At 49.4% G+C, this 21,964-nt stretch overlaps 1 protein-coding gene across 6 annotated transcripts; it reads left to right on the forward strand.

Annotated features, from left to right (window-relative positions):
* The first annotated feature begins 346 nt into the window (after positions 1-346).
* On the forward strand, positions 347-21,658 carry Trim3 (tripartite motif containing 3). 6 transcript variants are annotated; one of them, XM_013126250.3, is made up of 12 exons: positions 347-477; positions 7,843-8,008; positions 12,640-12,871; positions 13,029-13,198; positions 13,401-13,581; positions 13,880-14,612; positions 14,799-14,902; positions 19,076-19,243; positions 19,422-19,590; positions 19,809-19,879; positions 20,855-20,995; positions 21,092-21,658. In XM_013126250.3, the coding sequence occupies exons 2-12, from the start codon at positions 7,878-7,880 to the stop codon at positions 21,242-21,244; spliced, it is 2,253 nt and encodes a 750-aa protein (XP_012981704.1). In that variant the 5' UTR covers positions 347-477; positions 7,843-7,877; the 3' UTR covers positions 21,245-21,658. The 6 variants fall into 6 exon arrangements, with proteins under 6 accessions (XP_012981704.1, XP_012981707.1, XP_012981703.1 ...); XM_013126253.3 differs by having other exon boundaries at positions 362-378; XM_013126249.3 differs by having other exon boundaries at positions 368-503.
* Positions 21,659-21,964: the final 306 nt, after the last annotated feature.

Consider the following 21,964-nt stretch of genomic DNA (forward strand, 5'->3'; position numbering starts at 1 on the left):
ACTGAATTCTGCTGATTCTAGCTGCTTTTTCTTGAAGGGACCAAGTGCCACTACCTGATGCCAGCTATCGCCCTTGCCCTGAGGCCTCGGGAGCCAGAGGCAGCGGGCGAGGATCCCGGATCTCAGATCCGGGATTCGCTTGTCAGCTCCTATCCGCACCGCGGAGGCAGCGCCCGGCGCCGCAGGGGCGGAGGGGATGGTGGGCGTGACCTGCGAGACGGGGGCGTGGTTGGGGCGGGCCTTCAGCTCCCCAGTCGCCCCCTCCCCCGGCCGGTCCGCAGCCCCGCCCCGGCCCCTCCCTCCGGCCTGTGCGACGGGTCCGGCGGCCGCGCCGGCGCGGGGACAGGCGGAGGCGCGGGACGTGGGGCGGCGCCGCGGGTAGGGCCGGGCGGACGGGCGCTGGCAGCGGGGGCAACGCCGCGGGCCGCTCCGAGTGGCTGCAGTCCGGGCCTTGCCCTCCCATCCTGCTCCCACGCCGTGAGTGCGCCGCGCGGGCCCCCAGGGTGCGTTTGGTTCCCCTGTATGTCGGGATCCGGGTCCAGGCGCTAGCGGCGGTGTGTCGGTCCGAGCGTCTGTGGGTGGGGGCGCGGATGCTTTTCAAAAGCTGTTCCAGTCTCTGTCCACGTGAGGCGTGTCCGTGTCTGTGAGAGCAGCGGGGGGATTCTTTGGGCTGTGGCTGCTCACGTGAGGTCCGTGTTTGCGGGCGGTGCGGTGGGGGGAGGCGCGGGTGGATGGGTGATGGTTCCTTTTAGGAGCGCGGGTTTTGGGAACCTGTGTGTGTTGGCGGAGGGTACCAAATGCTGCGGCCGATGGTGTTGGGGGGTGTGGGTGGGGTTGCTGATTGGCACTCTGGAATCTTGTGGCCCGGCTTGTCCGAAGGGTTCCTTTCTCCCTGGTGCAGACGCCCACCCCTGCTCTCTTCTCCTTCCTCCCTGGGCACCTAGAAGCCCACTAGCCAGGATGGAGGACATCCTTCCTCCGCTGCGGGCACAGCTTGCTGGACAGGAAGCTTCCTGCAGAGGCTGTTTCTTGTAGGAAAGGACCCCTCTAGTTCTTCCTCAGCCTGGGCCCTGCCTGGAGGACTCCAGGCCCCTCCCTAGTTCCCACTACCTTCCTTCTGGACTTGGTTTCAGAACCTGGGCCACAAACCTGCAGGGACAGATGGTTGCAGGTTGGAAGGGCAGTCTGTACCCCAGGGAGGTCAATATGACTTAAAGCAGGCCCTGTGCATGTTCCTGGTGTGGGAGTCCAATGTGGACCTCAAAAGAAAGAAAGAAAAAAAAGGACTGCCCCAGAGGGAAGATAAATCTGAGATTTCAGGGTGGGTGCAGAGATCTTTACAGGTCTCTCCATCCACACTGTGCCTATCTCCTAAGCGGGGCTCTGGTTTGCTGCAGAATGAGAATGGAAGCTGCAGGCCTGACAGGTGCCCTGCCTCTCTTGGCTTGGATGCCTGCATTGAGAGAGCACTTAGACTATCTTATGCTGTGGGAAAGCTACCTTGTGCTAAATGGAGGTCTCTCTCCTTGGAACTTTGTTCCTTTGTCTTGTTACTGTTTTTGATTTTGCTTATTTATTTATTTTGCTGAAAGGGACCTACAGAGTTTAAACATAACTCTCCTGTCACCAGCATCTATTGAGGACTTTCTATATGGCAGTTACCAACTCAGCTACTTAGGGGACAGTGGCATTTCTGCTAATATAACTGGAGAGAAAAGAATCGTGGTTGGGATAGTAGCGCCTATGCTCAGAAAACAACTGCTACACAGCAGAGTGCTGAGAGTGAATGCCATGGGTGACTTAAACTCAGAAAACATTTATTTTGGAAAGAAAGGGGAGGGGCAGCCTGTGAGCACCCTCTATCATGCTTAGCTTTGTGATGGAAATTAGCAATCAAATCATCAAGCTAGTTTGAGATGAGATTTAATTGTGGGGCACATTGCAGTCTGTAGGAGCTTTTAATTTGAAAGGAAGCCTCTGGAATCTCAGATTTTGAGAACAAGAAATCCCCCTAACCCTCTCTTTCCCATTTTACAATACGGGTATGGAGTAGACTTATCTTGTGCAATGGCATTAGTGACAGGACTAGATCCTAAATTTCATGACTTTAAAGATGGTGGTGGCAGACATGTCTTTAATCTCAGCGCTCAGGAGACAGAGGCAGGTGGATTTCTGAGTTTGAGGCCAGCCTGGTCTACAGAGTGAGTTCCAAGACAGCCAGAACTATACAGAGAAACCCTGTCTCAAAATCAAGAACGAAATTTTAAAATAGAATTACATCACTTTGCCCCATCCCTTTCCTCCCTCCAACCCTTCCCAATTACCCTTCTAAACCCTCATATGCTGTCCTCTCAAATTGATAGCCTCTTTTTCTTTAGTCATTATTGTTAACATATGTGTGTGTAAACTTATGCACACGTATAGGGTCATGGGAATCCCAGCCCCAATGAATAGATCTCTTGACTTTTTAAAGTTGAGCACATTTTTGCATCGAAGTATCATAGTTTGTACGTAGAGTTGAGAGAAAAGTCAGGGTTGATATTACTAGGGCTCTGACTGATAAGGCCTGGCGAACGGTGGTACCTTTTATGGAGAGGAGAAGCACAGCAGGAAGAAAAAGGAGGAAATGGATTCAGTTTGGGACTATTCTATTCATTATCCAAGCAGAGGTATCCAAAATTGCAATTAGATATGCAGGTCTGGGATTCAAGGGAGTGAGTCTTTCCGCCCAAAGCTTTGGGGGTTAGAAATGCATGAGAATTAAGACTGCAGGAAATAATGAGATTACCCAGACAGATTACATAAACAGAGAAGAGACCCTGAAACAAAACCCACAGAATTAAACCTTTAAGGAATGGGTAGTAGGGGCAACGAGTGCAGTGAGTGGGGGTACTTAGCCCAGTGGGTCGTAAAACCACGGGGTTCCAGTGCTGCCCTTTGAGGCTTACTCTCTTACACTGCTATTCTGTTTGTAAGTGTTTCACATTTCTGTTCTTTTTAAAAATTAATTTTTATTTAAATTAAAGGGAATCTTAGTTACATACCAATCCCAGTTCCCTCTCCCTTCCATCCTCCCATTCCCCCCACCCTCCCCATATTTCTGTTCTTTTACTCAGTTTTCCCAAGGCACCTATCAAACTCATGTTTGTTTCTCAAGATCCAGCTCAAACATCCCTTCCTCTGGAAGCCTTTTTCATTTTCCACCAAGTTAGATACTTCCCGCCTTAGCAGTTAGAACTGGTCGTTGTCATGGTTCTTACCACATTGTCATTAAGTGTGTACATGTCAGTTTCCCACGGGGAAAAGGTAGGGAGCCACTTGATCCAACTCTGTGTCTCCAGCTCCTAGATGAAGGGTGGCCTAGAGGGTGTCCAGGACATTTGATTGGATGATCCATGCACCCACTGTCAGAGTGATAGTAATATGAATTTCATCACTTTCCTTCCCTGGAAAGGGAAAGGTTGCTCAGGTTTAAGGGCTTCCCCTTATCCATTGTTGTTACTTTTCTTTTGGAGAAAGCCCAAAGGCCACAGCCTACAGACATTTGTTATTTTTCTCAGCCTCAAATGATCAAATATACCTGGAAGCTAGTGAGTAGGAGTGAGTCATTTTAGCAAGTGAGCCTAGGCAACGCCCTCCACCTGTACACACCCCAGCAATGCCTGTGGTCACCTCCAGTTCACAGCTGTGTAAGTCCTGTACACTGGGAATCTAGTGTGACTGGAGAAGAATGTCATCCCATGCTGGGGGTGGTTTGAGAATTTGGAACACCTGAAAAGCTCTGAAACACATTTTCCCTCTCCATGTCAAAGATCCCATTTATCCAGCACTAGCTGTCTTCGTTTAAAATCAGCTTTTTAGCTCTCTGAATTTGCCTTCTCCAGCTGCCAGAAAGTACACCACTTGAAGCTAGAGCAGCTTCTTTGGGGGCTTTACATGATGGGGCCTCTGACATTTCAGTGGGGATCACTGTCTTGATGGAAAGGCTCTCTTCTCCCTTGGCCTCCGGACAGCTTGCTTCCCCTCTGCCATTCCTGTCTCTGATACCTTCCCACTCTTCCTTGCAGGCTTTATATTCTGAGCCTGTATCTTAATTGTTGGCATTCCTAGGGACTAAGTTATAGGTCCTCCTTTCTCACTACCCTTGGTGTCATCTACTTCATTGTGGCTTTAGGAACATCCCTATACCAAAGAAATCTAAATCCATGTCTTCTCTTTCCTCCACTTAAGTTGCCTTTCCAACTGACAGCTAGACTGTTCCACTTGAACTGTGTCCCATGGGCACCTTGGAGACATTGTGTTAAACCACTTGACTCATCACCCTGTTACCCAGACTCTTCTAGTTTCCAAGCTAGAAAACTAGCAACCATTTCTAATCCTTTCTTCTACCCTGCCTCTTCATATAACACCAACCAGTTATCGGATTCTATTGGTTTTCTCCCCATGAAAACTATTTTAGCCTCCTGTAGCAACTACTTTCTTAAACTTCCACTCCTGACCCCCTATTTTCCACTCAGCAATAGAAAAACATCTACTTTTGTCATTCTGGCCTTAATCTCCACCTCCCTCCAACCACCACCAAACTTTTCCTTTGCACTTTGGATAATCCCCTAGCAGGGGAGGGGGTGAAGTCCAAAGGACAACAAAGCATTGTGCAGTATGGCCCCTGCTTAGCTCTGCATCCCATTTGTTAGCCCTCTCCTGCCACAGTGAGTGATCGCAGCTCCCAGAGACAGAAAGCACGGTGCTCAATAACTTACCCATCCTCCATCTCCATCCCTCTGGGCCCACCTGCCTCAGGTCCAAGTTAGGGAACTTACTCCTGCTTCCCTAACATGTTCACCACCACACTGCATTGCAGAAATCTGTTTATTTGCTCTGTGTCCAAGATCCTCTACATGTCTGCTGTGATAAATAGCCCACTTGAGTCTGGGCCTGTTGGAGGTCTATGTCTAGAATAGAGGCGTGATCCAGGAGTAGGAAGGCCCCAGGAAACCAACCTAGCGAACCCTAGATTGAGGCTGGGGAATGGCCACAGCAGATGTGATACCCTGTGAATCGGGGTAGGAAGCCGAAACAGGAAGGGGAAGGGAGGGAGGGGCTGTCGGTCCTTGGATGTAACCCAATTCCCGCCTCTGTATGACAGGCTGGGAGATCCCCTGGGTTTAGAGAGGGGTGGAGCCTAATGTCCAGCTGCCCCAGCCAGGCTCAGCAGGCCACTGGTACTCTACCTCCCAGCCTTCCTATTTACAGTTTGAAGCTTCAGTTTGCCTTCATCCTCCCTCTTCTGTAAGCTGCCTAGCTGCCCTCCTTTCCTCTTATGATGCCCTAGTATTAAGTCCCCCAAGATGCCAGTGCCCACATCAGGAGAGATTTTCTCAAGTGATCCTTCCTTTTCCTTCCCACACCACCAGCACATACACTCAGGGCAAATGCACTCTAGCCCTTCTATCCCTCCCCAAGTCTGAAGAGGCCTCTGGGCTGTCATTCATTCATTGTCTTTAAGGTGCCCGTGGTATTCCTAGGTGGACACAGCAGTGGTGATCTGGTCCCTCTCCCTGTTTTTCAGCTTCTTCATGGGTAAATTGCTGACACGGATTGCCTACATCTACTTTGTTAACAACACTCATTTGCTTATCACTCTGGCCTGGCTTCTGCCCTAACCACTCCACCACAGCCAAACCTAGCGAACACGTCTAGTCTTTAACCTGTTTCACCCCACTCCCCTATTGCTTTCCACTTTGTATCCCAAGGTACTCTGTCATCCATTCTTGTTGCTTCAAGGGCCATTAATATGCCGATGATGCCCAATCAATAACAAGCCCAGACTTCTCTCTTGAGCTCCTATATGCTGTTTCTAACTTGACGGCTCCACCTGGACACCATGTATATAGTTCAGGTTTAGTGTACCTAGAACAGCATGTCCCAGATACCCCCTTACTAGCCCTTTCTGTCTTCTATTTGATCAGTTGAGAAACCGGGGAGTTGTTATCAACGCCCCCTTTTTCCTCTGGTATCCAGTCCATGACACTCCTTCTAATTCAACCTCAAACCCATTATTAGCATTACTCAATCTTTCTGCCTCTAACTCTGTAGCACCGTGTTACCTGAAGAACTGGGGTAACTTCCCTACTAGTCCTCCTCACTCCACTCCAGCTTCTGTTTCTCTGCAGTTGTCATCGTACCAGAAGAGTGTTCCAGTTTGTTTCCATTTATTTGTAAACTGCCTCTTATTATTATATTCTTAATGCTCTTGCCGTTACTACTTTGCTTTAATCACACAGTTCGTTTAAGTATGAGCCTTCTCCCAAGAATGTCCATTTACTTTTGCTTCAGACCCCTCCCCAGTTCCCCATGGTTCCTGCCAGTACCCCTACTTTTCTGCTTGCAGAGAGCTCTTTGTGACCACTCAGTAAAGAATTTTAGTTTCTTGTCACATTATTTTTCTTCATAGTACTCTGTGTCACCTAAGGGCAATTATGAATTTACTTGCTACGATACTTTCTTCTTGTTATTTTTAAGACATGGTGTCTCTACATAGCTCTGGCAGTCCTGGAACTCACTGTGGCCTCAAACTCAGAGACCTTCCTGCCTTTGCCTCACAAGTGCTGGTATTAAAGGTGCGTACCACCAACCCAGCTACTCATAATACTTTTTAACTATCCGCTATCACCTCTCCACTTTTGTTCAGACACTTCCAGTGTCTGTGTACATTAGGCACTTAGTAAATAAATACTTTGAATTAATCATCAAACTCAGTAAAGATAGATCATTCTTAATGTCAGACTCCTTGCTAAGACCTAGAAATGGGAAGTAAGCTAGTTGCCTGCTTGTAAGAATACTATATATGAAGGAAGCAGAGAAGTAATAAAATTATAGGGTAAGGTCTAGGATCGAGGAAATACAAGGAATTGAGGGGCAGGCAGAGGTAGCACCCAGCCCAGACTTTGTAAAGACCCAGAGGATCTTCCCAAAGGAAGTGACGTTTACTTGAAAACTAGGCAAGGGGGTAAGAGTGTCTCAGGCAAAAGTGAACAGAATGGGTAACTACAGAAACAGAGAATATGGAGTTTTCTAGGCATTGAAACCATTACAACAGAATTGTTCAGCTTTTGGGGCCAGTTTAAAGACTTTATCCTCTGGACAGTGGAGAGCCATTGAAGGAATTTAAAAGGAGTAATGGTAGGGTCAAATCTGTGTTCAGAAAACTCGCTCTGGTCGGAAATGGTGATGGATGGGAAGGCACGGGCGAGGCGAGTAGAACACCAGCAGCTGCACTGCAGTAGTGAACCCTTGGCAGCCTAAGATGGGCCGCTTGGGGTGTGGGAGAAAGGAGGGCTTAGCAGTCATCCTTAACCTTAACACTGGTTGGTGTGGCAGAAAGTGCAACCCCAGGCAGTTGTGCTAAGTGGCGGGTCAGAGTGTGGGCAGAGAGGCTACCTGGAGGCTGGTTGGAGGCGTTAAGCAGAAACGAGACGGGGTGTCAGTGAAGTTATTCCTGCACTGTGCACTTGACCTGGACCCTCTTAGACTTTAAAACAATCATTTGGGATGGGATTTCGTATTTGCATTATTACGAATTAGAAACTGATGGGGTTTGAAGAATAATTCAGTCACCAAGATGGCAAGAGAGGAGCTTTAAAATCCAGTGTAACCCTAAATCTGTGCTCTGAAATCGTGCCACGCTCAAGAGTCATTCAGCCCACGTGCTTCACGCTGCACTTCCAGCCACCACCTTGTCTTGTCCCTGGCAGGGAAGAAAGGGGCACATTTCTCTGCGGGAGATCGGGTGGGGAGAGGGACTGCTGGCCCCCCTGCTGCTGACTATTTCTCTGTACACAGGCTGGTGTGAGTGGCAGGAACCATCTGTGGTCACCATGGCAAAGAGGGAGGACAGCCCTGGCCCGGAGGTGCAGCCAATGGACAAGCAGTTTCTGGTATGCAGTATCTGCCTGGATCGGTACCGGTGCCCCAAAGTTCTGCCTTGCCTACATACCTTCTGTGAAAGGTGAGGGGAGCTACCAGAGAGGGACAAGGACCTTGCAGCACCCCGTGCCCCCCAAGGGAAATGCATGTTATAAATAAAGGGAGTGTGCATGCATGGGAGGGAAGTGAATCCCATCCTGCAGGAGGTAAGGATCTGGCTGTAATAGGCTATGAGAGAGCCAGGAACTCTGAATACTGGGCCAGAGTGTTGCCTAGAATCGAACCTTGTCAGGTCCTTCCCAGATCACAAAGCAGCCAGGGGAGAAATCCGAAAGTACTGAGACTCCCAACCAGCACTGGAAGCAGTATAGTTTGTGACTGATGGAAGCATGGCTATTTGAAGTTAGGTTTGTTCTTCCCCGCCTGGTCCGAGGCACTAAGTGAAAGGCAGCCCTTCTCAGCTTCTATTTATTGTGCCTTCATTCTGCTAATATTTCTTATTGAGTAACTGCTGTGTGCCAGACCCAATGCAAGTCATTGAATATGCACTAAGGAGGAAAACAATACCAGACAGGATTTTATCTTAGTTATTTATTGAGACAAGGTTTCACTGTTTAGCCCTTGATAGCCTGGAATCCACTATGTAGAGCAGGCTGGTCTTGAACTCACAGGCATCTACCTGCCTCTGCCTCCCAAGTGCTGGGATTGAAGGCGTGCGCCACCATACCCATCTCTACAGACGTGATCTTTATGATGAAAGGGTTTGTAGTAAAGTGAGGGAGGTAGCAATCCAGTAATCATAGCGCTGGCTGGATTGTTAGACCCATGAATTACACTCAGAGTACTCACATGCAGTACTAAACCGTGTAAATTTAGAGATCCATTAGTTTGGAGAATCCTGTGCATCCCAGGGATGAATAGAAGTTAGGTAGGCAAAGGGAATTTAAGAGCAGGCTAGGCAGAATGGAAAGCTCAAGGAGACCATGTGGCCTGGGGAATGTGTTAGATGAGGGAGGCTACAAGAAACCCCGTGTAGCTAGGGCAGAGTGAGGGATTACAAGTGATCTGGGATACAACTGGATAGGGAGGTGGGCTCAGCACGCCCATTAGGAAATTTGTCATGCCTGGAAAGCACTCAAAGCCTTTGTGTGGTTTTCTTCATGATCCCATTGTATTTTGGTATCCTTTTCTCTCTGGTCTCATTTCTCATGGCTGCATCTTAGATGTCCTAGTCCCCAGATCTTCTCACCAGAGTCTCTCCAAACCTTCCATCTATCCCGTTTCCACTAAATCTGCTTCCCTGACAGCTCTTCTCTTGAGATTCCAGCTTTACTATCTTCTCTGTTAATCAGTGAGCAGCCTTCCTGCCCATTTAAATTCTTGTTTGGTTAGGTTGGTTGACCAGCAGGCTTCTGAGATCTGGGTGTGATGGAATACACCTTTAATTCCCATCACTTTGGAGGCTAGAGGAGCTTTGTAGTGAGACTGTCTCAAGGGTAAAAAATACAAAATGATAATAAAAAAATAAGCAGTAAAAAGCCAGAGAAGAAGCCAGTGTATGCTGGTTAGTGAGGGCAGGGGCTAGGAGAAGGGGGAATCACAGCCTCTGTGTAGCCCAGGCTGGGTGTAGGTAGGCCTCTTTCCTCAGCCTCCCAAGTGTTGTGATTTCAGGTGTGTGACATCATGTCTGGCTTAATTAGATTTTTTTGATTGATTGTTTTTCTTTGTGTTTTTTTTTCTACATCCCAATTTAAGTTTCCCTTCCCTTCTCTCTTTCCAGTTCTTCCCTCTAATCTCCCCTTCTCCCTGCCCCATCCACTCCTCCTCCTCTGTTTCTCTTCAGATACAGGCAAGCCTCCCCTCCCATGGCTGTCAGCCAGCCCTGGTATATCAGGTTGCAGTGAGACTAGGCACCTCCTCTTCTACAACTAGTGAGCTTTAAAAAAATCTAATTGTAACATATAGGCCCTCTGCATATATATTACAATTAGATTTTTTTCAAAGCTCACTAGTTGTGAGCTTTGAAATTCCATAGAGTGAATTTTAAAGAAGCAAGAAAAGAGACAAGAAGGTTGGAAATTGTCAATCCGAGAATGTCTGACAAACAGGAAAGAGTTGTCCATTACCTAACAAGGTGCATTGTGGGAATAGAGCTAGACTAGTGGGATGAGAGCCATGAGGGACAGATTGGGACCGATCTCAGAGTCAAAGAAGTGACAGGTGACGACATGTGGGTGGCAGTGGGAACAGTAACGGACAGAGAGGTGAAGTGAAGGAAGGGCTCTTCGGTGGTAAGGAGATAAGGACGAGGAAACGGTGATGGAGGTGGGTGGCCTGGTAGATGTTAGAGCCACCGAGAGCGGGGACGAGAGGGCGATAGAAGAGTTGCCTCAGGAAAAGGACTTCAGACAGTGGAGAAACAGCCCTCAGGTCAGTGGGGACAGTAGCAAAATAGTGTGGTCCAGGCAGAAGGGAAGGGACAGCTTCAAAGGAGCTGCAGACACATAGAATGTTCCAGTTGGGAAGAGGGAGGACTCAACCCCACCTTCTGGCCCTAAGGAATGTGGAGCATGAAACAAAAACCACTCTTCTGGGAGGGACTTCAGGGAGAAGTAGGTCACAGAGAAACCAGTTAATATTTGTAAAGCACTTAAGATCGTACCCGACACACAATGTTTGTTACATCTTAGTTAAGAACAAAAGGTATAGACAAGAGCGAAAGAAGAGCCTGGGATACAGGACAGTTTCTTCTGCGGGTATCTTTCTTCCACGGACTGATGATCTCTAAGCACAGCTGCCTTCAGTCTGGTGTCTGTTTCTAGCAATCGTTGTCCTCTCCCTCCCTCTGGTGACTAATCCTGGCCACCATCATTCCTCACTCCTCCCTTCTTCACTCTGTGGTTGGTCCTGCCTCAGGCAAGTTAGGCATCCTTATTCTGACTTTGTCCCTGTGCTCCTCTCAAGCCACCCTTCCTGTGATCCTTCCCTTCATCAAAGGATGGGGTCGGCCAAGCCTCTCCTTCCTTAAGACTTTGTCTTCCTGACTTCCTTGTCATTCCCATCGCTCCGTCTCTACTGCTAACTTTTTAGCTAGGAAATAAGCTCGAAATTCCCATAATAGTAGGCTGGGGTGTATGTGGCTCAGTGGTGGCTTGGGTAGATGGCAAAACTAAAGTACCCTTGTCAGCACAGAGAAGCTATTTTCTTGTATCCCTGCAAGCCCCCTCTCACTCAACCACCCAGTCTCCCCACCATCTTCAACATGTATCACTCAGACTTCTCCCACTGCTCTTGCCGCCACGGTCACCTTCACAGAGAAGTCTCCTCATGTTTGCCAAATGTAGTGGACACTTTCCGCTCCTCAGCCGCTTCCCACCCTGGTGACTCATTCCCTCCGGACACTGTCACTCTTCCAGCCCCTCTGACCATCTATCACCTCTGCCCTTCATGGTCATCTGTGCTGACTTCTCCGTCCCTCTCTCTTTCCACTGCCCACATCTTCTCGGATCTCATCCTCTCTCTGGCTGTTGAGTATCTGGATGTTGATGTCCCCTCATCTCTGTGTCTTAACCCCCTTCTCCCCAGTGCTGTTCCCTGTGTTTTTCACTGTGATGTATGTCACCATCATTCTCTCAGATGCCTAAGCTAGGAGCCAGGAGCCCCTGAAGAACGATCTCCCTCACTCTCCATACCCACTCATCATCATCAGCTTCTCCCTCTCCTTTTTTTCTCTTTCTCACTAAATCTAATCTACCACCACCCCCTGCTGGGCCTCATTACGTAGCTCAGGCTGGCCTTGAAATTGAGGCAGCCCTCTTACTCCATCTCCATAGTGCTGGAACGATAGGCATGTGCAGGCACACCTGGCCATGTTTCTTCAGTATAAATTTGTTCCCACCCTTACCATGAATCCAGGTCTGTCTCACCTCCCTGGAATAGTGGGAGTATGTTGGTTAAGCACAGGCTCCAGTGCTCACTGGTTTGGTTACTCTGACCACTTAACCCTTTATGCACCTCTTCATACAAAGTATAAAGCATAGCACCCAGCACACACCCTTCTACAGGCATGTATCTGTACATGGAAGCGGGCCTTTGACATTCAATCCTCATGTAGCTGAACTCTGTGCCATCTCCATCTTATAAGGAAAGAAGTTTGTGAAAGTAACTTGTCAGGTGTCACACAGTGGATTAGGTCCCTGGCCAGGGAGTTGAACTTGAGGCACACTAACTCAAGGACCAGTGTCCTTAATCTTTAAATTCTAATTCTGTGTCTTTGTTTTTCCCTCTGAAGACTAGAAGTATTTTAAAGGCTGGCACTGTGTTTTATTTTTTATCCCCAGAGCGCGCCATAAATTTGGCAAGAATAACCAGTCAGTAAATGTTTAATGAGTTAAGGAGGACAGGAGTAGCAGGATGAGGGCTTGTTACATATTTTCTTGAGGAGGCTTGGTAAACATCTGTGAAAGGTGAGCCTGTGTTTGTTTTAGTGGAGGAATGTAGACATGTCTGTTCTTAGAAAGACCAGGGATGTATTCCTGCTCAGTGCTCAGAGGCCTTCTAACATCTGCTGGTCGATGAGGCCTGTGTGTATGTGCACTCCACACAAAGAAGTTTCGAAATGAAATGTCAATGGCACATGCATGTAAGAGGGGTTAGGCACCTATGAGGGGTGCTTGTGCCCCTGTGCTGTGACTCTCCCTTCTCCTTGGCCAGATGCCTCCAGAACTACATCCCTGCTCAGAGCCTGACGCTGTCCTGCCCAGTGTGCCGCCAGACATCCATCCTCCCAGAGCAGGGGGTCTCAGCCCTACAAAACAACTTCTTCATCAGCAGCCTCATGGAGGCCATGCAGCAGGCTCCTGATGGGGCCCACGACCCCGAAGACCCCCACCCCCTCAGTGCAGTGGCCGGCCGCCCTCTCTCCTGCCCCAACCATGAAGGCAAGGTGGGCCCAAGCGAGGCCCATTGAGGCCAGGACTTGGGGTGGGAGGAGAAAGGAGAGGTGATGAGGGTAGGGTGGCAATGGTGAGGTGTTCTGCAGGGGTAAAGAGGGCCAAAGGGGAGGGGACAAAGAAGTGTAGTGTGCGGCTGTTGCTTCATAGGAGCCCTTGTACCGCCAGACGATGGAGTTTTACTGTGAGGCCTGTGAGACTGCCATGTGTGGTGAGTGCCGCGCAGGGGAGCACCGGGAGCACGGCACAGTGCTCCTGCGGGACGTGGTGGAGCAGCACAAGGCAGCCCTGCAGCGCCAGCTCGAGGCTGTGCGTGGCCGGTAGGCATCTCGGGGGTCTGGGCTGGTGCCCCAGCAGGGGCAGCACAGAGGTGCAGGGGAGGGGGAAGAAAGGTCTAGGAAGAGCAAGACTAGGAGGCTCTCGAAGGACAGATAGGGGATCTCCCAGAGGGCAATAGTCTTTGAGGACTGATTTGGCGAGGACACCCTCCAGCATGAGGTATGAGATGTTTCACCTCCTCAGATTGCCACAGCTCTCTGCAGCTATTGCCTTAGTTGGGGGCATCAGCCAGCAGCTACAAGAGCGCAAGGCAGAGGCCCTGGCCCAGATAAGTGCAGCCTTTGAGGACCTGGAACAAGCTCTGCAGCAGCGCAAGCAGGCTCTGGTCAGCGACTTGGAGAGCATTTGCGGGGCCAAGCAGAAGGTGCGTCAGGTCACCCTTGCCACCCATGGTCTGTGGTGAGATGGTCTTACTGTCTCCGTTGTCCACATAAGGCTTCCTTTTCTCTAGCCTCTGTTCTGTCTCGCAACATGGCCTGTCATTGCTGTGGTCACTTGCCTCTCTGTCCACATGGTGTGTCACTGCCGTGGTCATCTGCCTCCCTGTCCACGTGCATCTCTATGTATTTCTTTCCTGCCATGATACTACAAGCTCATCAGTGAGCACAGCAGCTTCGTTTTTACCGGTCAGCATACCTACTCCGTCTCCTCCCCTTCAACAGGTGTTGCAGACACAGTTAGACACACTGCGCCAGGGTCAGGAACACATTGGCAGTAGCTGCAGCTTCGCGGAGCAGGCACTGAGACTGGGCTCTGCCCCTGAGGTATTGCTAGTGAGAAAGCACATGCGAGAGAGGCTGGCTGCACTGGCCGCCCAGGCCTTCCCGGAGAGGCCGCACGAGAACGCACAGCTGGAACTGGTCCTTGAAGTGGATGGGCTGCGGAAATCGGTGCTGAATCTGGGTGCATTGCTCACCACCAGTGCCACTGCACATGAGACAGTGGCCACAGGCGAGGGCCTGCGCCAGGCACTGGTGGGCCAGCCTGCTTCACTCACTGTCACCACCAAAGACAAAGATGGACGGCTGGTGCGCACAGGCAGTGCAGAGCTGTGTGCAGAGATCACTGGCCCGGATGGCACACGCCTTGCGGTGCCAGTGGTGGACCACAAGAATGGCACATATGAGCTGGTGTATACTGCCCGCACAGAAGGTGACCTGCTCCTCTCAGTGCTACTCTACGGACAGCCAGTTCGTGGCAGCCCCTTCCGTGTGCGTGCCCTGCGACCCGGGGACCTGCCACCTTCCCCAGACGATGTGAAGCGCCGGGTGAAGTCTCCCGGTGGTCCTGGCAGCCACGTACGTCAGAAGGCAGTGCGTAGGCCCAGTTCCATGTACAGCACTGGTGGCAAACGGAAGGACAACCCAATCGAGGATGAACTCGTCTTTCGTGTTGGTAGGAAGGCCGAGCACAGAGCCAGATGAAGGCTAGGGGCAGGGTTGGTTGAAGGTTGAGGTGAGGGCCTGATGGGGGCCTAGGGGAGGATGGTGGGGGCTGTCTCAGGCAGGAGGTTCAGTGAGGAGGGGAGAGAGGTTCAGACTGATCTCAGTTAATGTGCGTTTTCTCATCTCTTACCCACAGGCAGCCGTGGAAGGGAGAAGGGTGAATTCACCAATTTGCAAGGTGTGTCTGCCGCGAGCAGTGGCCGCATAGTGGTAGCAGACAGCAACAACCAATGTATTCAGGTAAGCCTCTTTACCTAGCTCCTTTAGTACCAGAAAGGATTGACACACCACAGCCTTCAGGTCAGCTCTTAAAGAGGAAACCCACAGTTGCAACCATCTTTAAAGAGCAGTGAATCCAAGCTCCTCTTCCCCACCCAGAACCTTCGGTCAGAGCCAGGGTCCTTGTGCTTGTTGCCTTTCCTTCCCAGGCCACGCTAAGGCCATCTGAGCTCCTAGATTGGCTCCTTCTTTTTCTTTCCTTGAGCCATTTTCAGGCTGGTCTACTTTATCTTAGCAGTCAGGTTGCAGGTCTGCCCTTCCCCGCTATCTTCCAGCATACCAACCTGGCTCCGGGGTGTTATCTGCCTGGAGAGTGCAGCCGTCTAGTTGACGAGAGAACTAAAAGGGGGGAGTGCCTTTCATCACCTAGAGGGTAGCACACAGCCTCAAGTGGTTCTGTACTTGCTTTCCAACTTGTACCTCGCACAAGCTAATTCAGGCATCAGTCATACTCAGTGTTCATAGTCTCTGACGTACGGCGACTGAAACATGGCTTTCCTTCTCCATAGTCCTTGCAGAAAGCACTGATCCTAGCATAGTGGGTATGAATTGTGGTAGATAGTGTAGTGATTGAATGCCTGGGCTCTGAAACCAGACACCTCAGCTTGAATCCTGACTCCCTGTACTAGCAAGTCATGTGACCCCCTTGGTACTGTAGTTAAGTCATGTGTGAAATTAGGAAAAGCGTTTCTCGGGATTGTTGGGAGTATTAAATGACGTAATGTAGTATACCTAACACCTAGCTGTTGTTAAAAATATTATTGTTCAGGTATAGACTGTAAACAAAGGCAAGGAGATGGGAAAATGCTGGAGTGGGTAGTTCGCATCCCATCCTGGCTGCAAGAAGCTTGCTATTAGGAACTTGGAGTGGCAGAGGTCAGATTGTAAACGGTTTTGGAAGTGATCCCATGGAAATTTGATTTTACCCTGTGAGATTAGCTACTGTGCACCTCACTTCTTAGAAATGTATTACTGTGCAGCTGCACCTTAACCCGAAGACCCTTACTTTAAGATACCTGTACCTTTAAATGTCCTGACCCTGCCTGGATAGCCTTGTCATGAATCCAGTTCTGCCTTTCTTGTCACTCTAGCAACTCCCTGACTCCACTCCACCTAGCAGGAGCCCTTTCAGCCAGATTCTCAGGCCTGTCGGCTCCATTTATTTCTTAAGGTAGAGGAGCAGGGAATCGCAGGAAGGGATGTGGGGCCAACTTAGATGATGAGGGGGTGCTTAGGAGTTCTGGGGTAATGCTGGGATTCTGCTCAAGATTACCTTCCACTGACTTCTCCTGTCTTCCCTTTAAGCCAGAAATGCTTTCTAGCACAAAGGTTGAGATTTAGGGACACCTGTCCTGTCGTTCATACACAGAAAAACTGGTGCTGCTTGACCCTCTGGCGAGGGGTTGTGAAAGAGGCTGGCATAGTCCTCTCTTCCAAACACCTGCTACTCTGTGACAGTCCTTGCTTCTCTCTACTTCCAAGTCCACCCTGATGTCATAGCTGCTGGAAGCCCATTCTTGGATTCCAAAGCTGATTCCTTTACTCCCTCTTACCCTGGATGCCTCAGGACTGATGTGGGCTGAGCTCACATCTGTAGGATGTGACTCCCCTACCTTGCTCATGAGGCTTGGAGGTCCTTGTGAGCTTCTCCTATAGTGCAGGGTGGAACCCTACTGACAGAGCACACATGCCCAACAATAAGAAAGTGCTTTGTAGTTTTGAATGAACAATTTAATTTGTAAATATTCGCATTGTGTCATTATCTTAGTCCAAAAGCTTGTTAGCTCTTTCTGGGGAATCCCCTTTCCCTTCAGGCAGCGTGCAGATCACATCCTTCTCTCTTTCCTCAGTCCTTTGCTCTGGCAGTTTTCACACTTTTCCTTTTCTGGGCTGGTTTGTAGTTTTTATCTGATGTTTTATCTTTTTGTTATTTTATGTTGAGATTCTTGAAGTCAGAAATCTACTTAATGTGCCATGGTATAGGAGAGAGATAACATAGGGGCCAAAATGAGAGTCCAGCAAACTCTAGTGCTGTGAAGGAAACAGTGTTGCAGCTTATACTGAATACCAGATGTCATGGGAGAAGGGAATGATGCGGTGGAGAATGGAGGGACTCGGTTGACTGAGTTTTTCTGTGTAGCTTTGGAGGCTGTCCTGGCACTTGCTCTGTAGACCAGGCTGGCTTGAACTCACAGAGATCCCCCTGCCTCTGCCTCCTGAGTTCTGGGATTAAAGGTGTGCGCCACACTACCTGGCTGATGAGTTCACTTTTATCCCTACTGAGTTTTGAGTTTGCTGTGAGATATCCAAATGGATCTTTCTAATGAGTTTAGGCCTGAGATTGAACCGGGGGATTCTTTTGTTGGTTGAATGCCTCCTAAATGCCAGAAGCTCTACACAACTGAAAATGCAGTGGCAGACAAAACTAATGCAGCACCAACTCCAAACAGGGCTTGCATCCTTAGAAGGGGTGGACCACAGATAGCCACAAAGTGGCAGTTGTTATTTTATATATATGAATGAATGAACCCTAACTTTATACGTATGTACTGATTTGAAAGGTGGGAACTCTGAAGAACTCTGAAGAAGTGATCTGGAAAGTTTGGAACTCTAAAGATAAATATGAGGTGGCCAATTCTGATAGGGGGTGTAAGAAAGGATGGGAAGAATGAGGCTTTCCAAACCCTCCCCACTGTTGAGTCTGAATTGAAGATGCCGTGGTGGGAGATGGCTGATGGACTACCTCACTGCTGATCCGTAGCTGCTCCTTTTAGCCCCCTCATTTCTACTCCTTACCCTTGATACTTCCTTTCTCCTGCTGATACTTTTGACTTTGCATAGGACCAGTGCAGAACGCCATGTGCTATGCTGACTGACCAGGTGAGGGCTTACTAGAAGGTCATTCCAGAAGGTGATGAGCTGTGGTAGGACAGGTCTGGCAGACCTATCCCTGGGTGGCCCAGCCCATGAAGGAGAGAGCCGGCCTGAACTGAGTATCAAGCCCAAGGCACAGAACTTGAGCTTTCTGTGGTAGTTTCTTGGCTCTGATCCATTCTGTGTCCCCAGAGGCAGTAACAAAATGGAGTATATGAGAATTATGCAATGAGTAATAGAGCTGTGAAATTAGAAGATGTAGTTTAAGAGGGAAAGAAAATTAAAGAGATGCTTTAGGATGAAGAGATCTTAGCATCTTAAGAGGCTAAGGTGGGGGACTCTACGGGGAGTTTGAAGGATTCGTTCTGGGGAACTGGAGAGTTGGCTTAGTGGTTAAGCCTCTGCTCTTCCAGAGGACCAGGGTTCCATTCCCAGCATCCACATGACAGTTCACAATTGTCTGTTCCTCCAATTTCAGGGGATCTAGTACCCTCTTGTGGCCTCCATGCAGGCAAAACACCCATACACATAAAAAAACAAACAAACATCATTGTGTTCAGAAGAAAGGTTGCCTGTCAGCCTATAAACCGAAGGGAATGATCCTGTCTACTTTCTCCTTCTCACCTACCCCTTCCTACTTGGCTGTGAAATTCTGTTGGGTTTTCCTCCTGCATTTCTCTTGAATCCATCTGCTTCCCTCTGGATTGTTTCCTTGGTTCAAACCATCACTGTTTATCATCCGGATTTCTGCTACGGCTTCTAACTGGTTGACTAACTTCCAGTCCTGACTCTCTCCTGTTAGAATACTTTTGTAAAAGCACATCTGTCACTTCTCTGGCCATAAATTTTCAGTGACTCCTTATTATAACCAGGGTAAAATATAATTCCTGTTGGCGACTCCAGCCACACTAGTGAGGTCCTCAGACACGGTTCCTGTTAGCTAGACTCTGCACCTTTCAAAATTTGTTCTTGCTAGTTCATGATTGACATCTTTATTGTTAGCTCACATAATCTCCTTCTTTTGGTGCCTTTTCCCACCGTACCCTTGGTCCCCTTTGTGTTTTCACACTCCCCTTCACATTCTTACTGCAAGTCCTCTAAGGTATCGCTTACATGATTCCTCTGTACCCCTGGCGTGGTTCCAGCAAGTGGTTGTTGAATGCCTGAATAGATGGGATCTTGCTAGGACCCAGCTCCCTTTCCTCTGTACCCACAGTGTTTCCCCTCCTCCCTGCTCCCTCCCTTGCTCCTCTACTCCAGGTTTTCTCCAATGAGGGCCAGTTCAAGTTCCGATTTGGGGTCCGTGGGCGCTCACCTGGGCAACTACAGCGTCCCACGGGTGTGGCAGTGGACACCAATGGAGACATTATTGTGGCAGACTATGACAACCGTTGGGTCAGCATCTTCTCCCCTGAGGGCAAGTTCAAGGTGAGAAGTTTGCTGTTGCTGTACTCTGAACACCTGGTGAGCTGCTCTGCTGACCGCACGAGGTCAGGGCCTAAAATGGTCTATTCCAGCTCAAGGTTCTGCTTTAATACCAGGCAAGGACATTATGCTCTACTGTACTAGTCAGGGTAAAATCCCTTATGGTATACCCTTTCTACAGACTAAGATTGGAGCTGGCCGCCTCATGGGACCCAAGGGAGTGGCTGTGGACCGGAATGGACATATCATTGTGGTAGACAACAAATCTTGCTGTGTCTTCACCTTCCAGCCCAATGGCAAGCTGGTTGGGCGTTTTGGAGGCCGTGGGGCCACTGACCGCCACTTTGCAGGTATGAGAAAATAACAGGCTGCAGTCCTCCAGTTCCATAGAATTTCCCAGGGTCCTCCCGTTGTAAGGACCCCTTCTATATCTTGACTCCAGTTCCCCTTTCCTAATTTCTAGTTCCATCTTCCCAGAGGCAGGGTACCTCACTCCACCCAGAGATCCTACCCTTCTCCCGACTGAGTGCTTCAGCTTAATACTTGAAGACCAACTTTGTATTTTCAGGGCCCCACTTTGTGGCTGTGAACAACAAGAATGAGATTGTAGTAACGGATTTCCATAACCATTCAGTGAAGGTCAGTGCCCTCCCTCCCTCCCTCCACCCACCCTCCCTTCATGACCACTGTCCCAGTGGCCCTTCCTCTTCAAAAACCTCCTTTCTCCCTTCCCTCCTTCTCCCAAGCCCCCTTGAAATCCTTCATTGAACCAATAAACATTTATGGCCTGGCTGCTTTGTCCCAGGCCTATGCTAGAAGCTAGGGCTGAGTAAAGCAAACACATTCCCTGTCTTCCTGGTTAGAGTCTGTCCGGGAAGAGGAGACAATCGGGAAATTACAATTTGAAGTGATAGATTCAGGGATAGGTCCAGGGAACTGTAGGAGGGACAGGGAAGACCTGCAGCACCAGTGGGAGTGAGCACAAAATAGAGAAGGAGGGGATACACACCAGTAATCCCAGCACTTGGAGGTGAAGACATAAAGATCAGGAGTTCAGGGTCATCCTTGTCTACATGGTGAATTCAAGGACCACCTGGGATACATGATACACCATTTAAGAAAAGACAGAGACCCAGAAAAAGACCATGGAAGTCAGCACCATTTATGGCACCACGGGTAGTTCAGACTAGGTATGCTGGTGCACGGTGAGGGGGAGACCTGCGTACCCTGTGAAGGGGCTGTCTCTCTTTTTAAGAGCTATGGAGACTGCTTGAGGAATTGCAGGTAGGGATGCGATGAACCCTTTTTCATTTTAGAACGGTCACAATGACTAGGGCAATGCTAGATGAAAAATGATGAGAGCTTGGACCTTGACACAGGTATAGCTATATATATATATCAGTATTGAGATAGAGAAATGGGAAGTACCGCTCTCCCATGGAAGCATCCCCTGGAATGTCTGACGGGCAGTGGGATACTATGTATGATGCCTGAAAAGAATTTCTGGGCTAAACTGCATATCTGGGAATTCCCTTTGGAACTTTACCCCACCCTCCAAGACCTTGCCCTCTGCCTGAGGTCAGGTCCCCAGTCCCTAGCCCCTTCCCCCACCAGGTGTATAGTGCTGATGGAGAGTTCCTCTTCAAATTTGGCTCACATGGCGAGGGCAATGGACAGTTCAATGCCCCCACGGGAGTAGCTGTGGATTCCAATGGGAACATCATTGTGGCCGACTGGGGCAACAGTCGAATCCAGGTAAGTAGGGCCTCGGGATGACTTGAGTGAGACTTCCTGCTGAGCCTCTTCTCTGCCTGACTGTACTTCTGCTTCCATTCTCCACCTCTTTCCCAGGTATTCGACAGCTCTGGCTCCTTCCTGTCCTATATCAACACATCTGCAGAGCCACTATATGGCCCACAGGGCTTGGCATTGACCTCGGATGGCCACGTAGTAGTAGCTGATGCTGGCAACCACTGCTTTAAGGCCTATCGCTACCTCCAGTAGCTGCACAAGGGCCCTACTTGGCTCATGGAGGGACGGACATAGGGGTGATTGGACCAGAGGGTCTGGCTAAGAGGTGGGCCAGACCCAGCAGCACTGAATGTGGGCTGTGGGCGTGGGTGTGCCCAGTGCCCTTCCCTTCCTCCCCAACCCCACGGTTGCACTTTATTTATTCGGTTCTTGCTTTGGTGACTGGGTGGGCCTGGACTGGTCCCAAGGATGTGTGCAGAGCTTACCCTACCCCCTTTACACACCCCCCTTACACCCTCAGTCTGCTCCGCTCTCTGCCCCCTAGCCTGGGGCCGGGATAGCCTCTTACTTCAAAACAGAAGTCCCTCTGGTTGTCTCCCTACCACCCCATACACACGGACAGAGACAGCAATACCCCACCCCATATTAAATAAATGTGTTCTCCAAGGTGTTTTTGCTAGGTTCTTGTGGGGTAGGTCTCTGAAGGGTTGGAGTGTTGGTATCTACTTTGAACTAAAAACTGGTCAAGCAGACAGGCAAAGGACACAGTCTCTGCAACAAATGGTGAACTTTTTAAAGAGTATATATAATTGCTTTGTTTTAAATATTCAATTTTATTAATGTAGGTATTGTGTTTATATGTCTGTCTGTGTACTACATGTATGCTGTGTCTGTGGAAGCCAGAGAGAGTGTTAGATCCCCTGGATCTGGAATTATAGATGGTTGTTGGCCATCATGTAGGTTCTGGGAACT

This window comes from Mesocricetus auratus, unplaced genomic scaffold (assembly GCF_017639785.1).
Source record: "Mesocricetus auratus isolate SY011 unplaced genomic scaffold, BCM_Maur_2.0 Super-Scaffold_4256, whole genome shotgun sequence".
In the NCBI taxonomy this organism is placed as follows: Eukaryota; Metazoa; Chordata; class Mammalia; order Rodentia; family Cricetidae; genus Mesocricetus; species Mesocricetus auratus.

Bases quoted from the DNA above. Each gene is read 5' to 3' on its own strand.
- Trim3 (XM_013126250.3), top strand. From the start codon at position 7,878: ATGGCAAAGAGGGAGGACAGCCCTGGCCCGGAGGTGCAGCCAATGGAC. The intron at 8,009-12,639 runs GTGAGGGGAGCT...CTCCTTGGCCAG, and splicing joins CTACATACCTTCTGTGAAAG to ATGCCTCCAGAACTACATCC. The intron at 19,880-20,854 runs GTCAGTGCCCTC...TTCCCCCACCAG, and splicing joins TCCATAACCATTCAGTGAAG to GTGTATAGTGCTGATGGAGA.